The sequence below is a fragment of the Pinus tabuliformis genome, chromosome Q, assembly GCF_031772625.1.
Source record: "Pinus tabuliformis cultivar Carrire ecotype Pingquan chromosome Q, CPIR1, whole genome shotgun sequence".
Taxonomy (NCBI): domain Eukaryota; kingdom Viridiplantae; phylum Streptophyta; class Pinopsida; order Pinales; family Pinaceae; genus Pinus; species Pinus tabuliformis.
Window position 1 is genome coordinate 969980810 of NC_142296.1, and position 5981 is coordinate 969986790.

Genomic DNA, 5981 nt, shown 5'->3' on the forward strand with positions numbered 1-5981 from the left:
ACGGATACATACAGATAAGTATGCTGCATACCTCACAGTAGATGTCACACTGAAAATTCAAAATCATACAAAGAAAACAGCAAGAAGAAATTTAAAATTAGTTTAAACGCTATAAGTCCAAAAAACTAAATGGTTCCCATCCTTTTTCTCTGGAAAGAGTCATCTCTTCTGCATCTGGCCCTACAGATAGGTTTTCATCCAGAAGGTCATTTGGGAGGCACCATGCAAGAAGAAGAGGACAAACTTCTTATGAATATTTGTTGGACCCACGCTAAGTAAGGATCCAACGACATTAGGATTCGAGACAAAGGAAGGCACCAATAATTTGTAGCGTAATCAAATATGCATCAGAAATTATTGCAATGCAATCTTTTTGCATAGCGACTACGAGTTGCAATCTTTTTGCATTGAGAGTTATATTTTACGATAGGCATGATTGAAGAGGATCTCATTCCACTATCATTAGGATAGTTTTTGATAGCAGGAATGAAATTCATTGCCATTCGCCCGGCAAAGAAAAAGAAATCCTTGACAAAGCACAGTGAGAAAGCACGCATGAGACTCTTGCTTAAATTCAACTCAGTATATTAGTAGTAAACAACTAGTATCCAATCTTTAGCTTGGATTTAAGATATGTATTGATTCCAGTTGACTTTTAGTGATATGGCTGATCAAAAAACAAATAATTCATGCCACTGTAAAGAATATCAGAACTTTGAAAGACCTACATTTGCATGTGGGATTTGAGCATTTAGTTTTACCGTTATCCGTGACTTGAACAAAAGTATAAATTTCACAACTAAAAGGGAGGAACAATGCAGAATAGTTGCAACATTACTAGCAAACAACAAATTATCTTGTGATGAGAGTTTCTCTTTTCATCTTTCAAAATGCATTACCTGCTACATCCCCAGAGGTCATTTCTCCACAATTGTATTACAATTGAGTATCCTTCAATATTGCTTGTTGATTACGATTGCGATGTGAAACGATAAACTCACTAAAACAAAACTCCTGGCCTGGACTGACTGCGTCATGACCAGCGTGATTGTCTTCTGTATATACTAACTGTCACTCTATACTCATGTAAGCAAGAGGGATCACACTGGATCCTTACAGTCTGATGATCACCTGGTTAATGTACTTAAATCTCTTTCTCACATTGAATAAGAGCAATATGATGCAATACAATCCAACCCTGAATGAATAGGAAACCTTAACTTCCCAGCCTTTTCGAAGAGGACATTGTCATTGGATAATGTCAAGATCAACTGGCTTGCCACTGTAAATTTCAAGTAACTTTGTGGCATGAGGACTGCATTTCACAATCTTTTCAAGGAACTGTTGCTCAGTTAAAAGAAAAACATAAGTAAGACTAGGAAGATGCTTCGAGGGTTGCATTGCACTAATAGATTTCAAAACTCTGTGACGAGGCTTGATTCTACACTCCAAACTACACAACAGGAGCTTAGAATGTGCTAAAAGAAACTTTGGAGGAAGCCCGGCAGTATGTATGAAATAGTCCATGCTTTTCTGCACTTTATCCATGGAAAGAGTTAGTATGATTGGGTTCCTCCTAACAAACTCCTTGATATCATCTTCCGGGACGCCAAAACTTCCCAAATGCCTCAATCTCTTTTCCAAAATTTCAGGCCCATTACTAAGCATTAAAATCTCAGATGCCCATTTGAAAACCTTAGATACGTCAGTGTCTGATCCGAACAGGTTTCGAACATACTGGATGTTGGGGTACAGAGTTTTCTCTAGATTGCAGCCAAACAATCTCGGTTGTCGGGATATGGCATTTCCGAACTCTTGTGCAGTAACGCCGAACGTTTTCATCAACTCAATCATGGGTTTCAACTTCCGATCAGCGTTAAGAGAAAGAATAGCTGGGGATCTGGTAATGATTTTCCTTACCTGGTATTCTGTGAATCCTGAAGCTCTCAGGAAGTGAACCGCTTGTTGGGGCGTACGAGTGGATCTCGTTCTGACCAAGGCTGGCATTATTTTAAACACAGTTGAGACCTCTGACTGGCACAGCCCAATGCCATTGAGTAAGAAATCTGACATGGGGCATGCGGTCTCCGCTTCTGGGGAGCCTGTGGGCTTGTCATTACTACCAGCAGTATAAGTAAAAAGCAAGGATAGTCTTAACAAAACAATCCGTGGAAATGGTGTTGCAGCAGCGGCAACCGCCAGGCGATGAAGAGGAGATCGTAAGGATGAAGCAAAGTAGTTGCAGAACATGGCTATTGCACAAGCGATGAAACTAGGGATTTGGCGAAGAGAGTCAAGATAGACCTCAAGCCTGGTTTAAGAACAGCCTGAGTATGTAAACATGTATATTTTTTATAAAGGATATTTTAAAAAAATAATTAATTTTAATATTTTTTATTAAAAATAATGATCATTTATTTTCTTGTAAATAAATTTGCGTCGTCTACGAAATGATTTTTCCAAAGCATTTTTCCTCACGACTCTGAACATGTTTTAATGATGCATGAGATAACTACCTTGGAAAATGAAGATGCAAGGTTAACAAAAATTTTCAGCATGATGAGGCTAGCAAAGCTAAGATATGGACTAGGGTATTTAGAGCAAGCAAATGGCCTAATGCTTCAATCAAGGTTTGGTCCAATCCTAGATGATTGTAAAAAGCCAGTTGTAATGGAGATGCAATTTTTTTTTACTTTAATGGATGGATATCCAAGACATAAAATAAGCGCCCAATGGATGAAAGCAATGTTGAATTGGGACTTATTTACCCATCCCAAGGCCGAATGTTTTGGCCAAAGTCATTATGTTGAAGAAAAAAATAAATTGTCTTAAGATTGGAAGAAATACATGGATGATACAAATTCATGGATATCATTTTATTCATGGAAAAGCATTAGATAACCAGAAAAAGTCATGACGACTGACACTGCAGCCTCCACTTCATCTCGACATTCCTGGTCAGCCCTAGATGGCAGTGAAGTTGAAACAGTATCCACATTCCCTCCTTATAAGGGCATTATGTTAGGAGAAGGCCAAAGCACTGCAAAGGCCATACCTTTGGTCTTAAAAGATGAGAATGCCCTAGGAATTGATGGAAGAATACAAAAGGACAGTGAACAGCTAAACTGGACCAATACAGCTGTAAAAGGACTTGAGGTTGAAACAGCAAAATCATCAGAAGTCAAAGAACAGGTCAATATTGTTCAAGTTTCAATAAATGATGTAAATAAGTCTTTGAATGATATACAGTATTCATCCTCAGTTGTTAGAAGTTATGCTAGAGAATCTCTAAGTAGAATAGAAGAAGTAGAAGAGAAAATGGTAGACCAATTTGGGTCTACAAAAGGATTAATAAATGAACTGGTTGAGAAGGTAGATAAAATGACTGTGTCCAAAATTGACAAGCCAGTTCCTGCCTCCTTTTCACATAAAAGGAGTGTGAAGATCCAAGACCTTGTTAAACCTGTTGACAGATTTCCCCAGCTATTTCCAAAAGAAATTGCATCTCCTCAAACAGATAAGGCTGAGTCTTCAGAGCACATCTCCTTAGCATCCTTGTTCAAAGTAAAGGAAAAAGAAGCGGAAATCTTTCCTATCTATGAGCCCTTAGAAAGTCAATTTAGCAGATATCCTGCTCTAGATCTAAGTGGCAAAGGGAAGCTCCCAGAAGCCCACACATTTTTCCCTGACTCCCACAGAGAGTGGAATATAGACAATCTCAGTGTTGGCCAAATAAGACAGATGATTGACATGATGTTCACTGAGTATAAATTAATGTGTCTCAGAGGGAAAAATGAAATAGAAGCATGCAAAACTATTATTCAGTGTTTTACTGGAACACTGTTAAGATGGTGGGAAACAGAATCCTCTCCAGCTTTGGTACAAAAGATGCAGGATGAGCTGCTTAAAGATGAAGTAGGCGATATCATACACAATTCTGATGGAACTACACAGAATAATATGATTGGAGCTTTAACCTCCATGATTCTGGAACACTGGTGTGGTTCAGAAACTAAGATAGCAGATAAACATGAAGTTATCTTAATGAATTTAAAATGTAATAAGATGTCTCAGTATGAAGATTTCCACAGGGATTGGATGCAACGAATATATGAGGTAAAAGATTCTAAAAATCTTCTTTGGAAGCAGGTATATCTTGTAGCACTCCCCTCCATATTTGTAGATTATATATGTCTGCAAGAAGTTTTTCAGTTACCTTTTGAATCTTATACCTGGCGAGAAATTTATTCAATTATTACAAAAGCTTTGGTTGGTTTGTGCACTAGCTCTAAAGTAAATAAATCTCTTGCAAAACTATCTAGATTTCCAGATAGTAAATCTATTTGTAGCAGGTATGGCTTAGGCATAGATGACCCATTAGTCAAGAGAAGGAAAGCCAAGAGAAGAGCTAAGAAAGAAAGAAAACAAACAACAAAACTTCACAAAAGAACAAGGGGAGTCTCTTCTAAACCTCCCAAGCCTCGCAAGGGCTATTACAAATATGTTCCAAAAACTCACTATTATAAACCTTCAGACATCCACTTGCACGGCTCAAAACAAGAAAAGTGGAACAAGTTAACTTGTTGGCTTTGTGGAAAAACTAGACACACTTCTAATAAGTGCCCGGTAGGAGAAGAATCAAAGAAAAATAGAGGTAAGAAATCACATCCTCTACACCTGCAGAAGAAAATAGTCAGGAAAGAGACCTCGATGCTTTGTATGAAATGCGGGTCCAAAAGTCACAAGACATATCACTGCCCAAATGTAGTGATCTGAGAACAAGCTCAGCAGCAGCAACTTATTTATTCATCTGCTGATTATACTAGCTCTTCTTCTGACAGTGCATCAGATGAAGAATGTGAAGAATTAAATCTTCATGCCCAGCCATGCAATTGTTCAGACTCAGATGAATGTAATTGTAATTATTCTACTAATTCTGATTCTGACTATTCCAGTGAATCTTTAGAAGATGTTATGCCGCCTATTCAGCACAAGGAAAAAGTGCTTATGGCACAATCAGAAGAAGAAGAGATGAAGATATTGGCACAAATTCGTGCAATGGAAGATGGAGAAATGAAAAATCGTCTCACAGATGCCTTTATGGATCAACTTCGTTCTTCCAATAAGGGATCTTCAAAGAAACCTTTATTCATAGATGCTTCCTATGAGCGGAACACTAAGTCTTTTCAAAGGCATAAGCAGCAAGATAAGGTTCGCTCACTCACCTTGGGGGAGGTAAGTAGAGAGATACATAATCTTAAATCTGAAATCTCTGCTTTAAAACTTCAAGTTGAAAGATTAGAAAAAGGAAAGCAATCTATTACTGCAAATCCATTTGATGAATATGATTCACCAGTCTATCACAGACCAAATGTTGAGATAATTGAAGGAAAGAAGGATCCCACTGCAGGATTTCAAGAAATGAGAATCCTGGTTGTAGAATACCAACAACACCATGTACATATTAATTTATGTATACAGAATGAAATGTTTTCATTAACTGCACTTATAGACTCTGGTGCAGATGTAAATATACTCAACACCAAAGTAATTCCAACAAAATATTGGGTGTCTGCAAACAGGAAGGTGATCGGTTTGGGTAATAAAACCCTCAAATTTGAAGTGCCCAAAGCTTCAATTTGTTTTGAGCAACATTGTATAAAATTAAAATTTGCAGTTGCTGATATTCCAGTTGATTGCATCTTAGGCAATGTTTTTCTGGCAGCAGTAGAACCACATGGATCGATTAGACTGAAAGGAAATCGAGGAGGATATTTTATCACTGTCCCAACTTCTAGAGGATTTCCCAAGAGGATTGAGATGCCTTATATCTCAAATCCAAGAATATCCACAATGGTCCAGGCAATGAAAGAATTAGACAAAGTTGAATCCAAGCTAATGGACCTCAAGGATTTAAAGTCCATTATCCATGTTTCAGAACAGTTAAAAAATCCAGTAAATCGGAAAAAGATTGTTGAGAT

General features: G+C 37.7%; 1 protein-coding gene across 1 annotated transcript; it reads right to left on the reverse strand.

The window, feature by feature from the left end:
• Nucleotides 1-791: 791 nt before the first annotated feature.
• LOC149222714 (uncharacterized) lies at nucleotides 792-2316 on the reverse strand. Its single transcript, XM_089385592.1, has one exon. It carries the CDS (start codon nucleotides 2248-2250, stop codon nucleotides 1249-1251), a length of 1002 nt encoding a protein of 333 aa, XP_089241718.1. The 5' UTR covers nucleotides 2251-2316; the 3' UTR covers nucleotides 792-1248.
• Nucleotides 2317-5981: the final 3665 nt, after the last annotated feature.

What these genes read in the sequence shown, in the direction of transcription:
- LOC149222714 (XM_089385592.1), bottom strand. Translation starts at nt 2,250, where the DNA reads ATGTTCTGCAACTACTTTGCTTCATCCTTACGATCTCCTCTTCATCGC.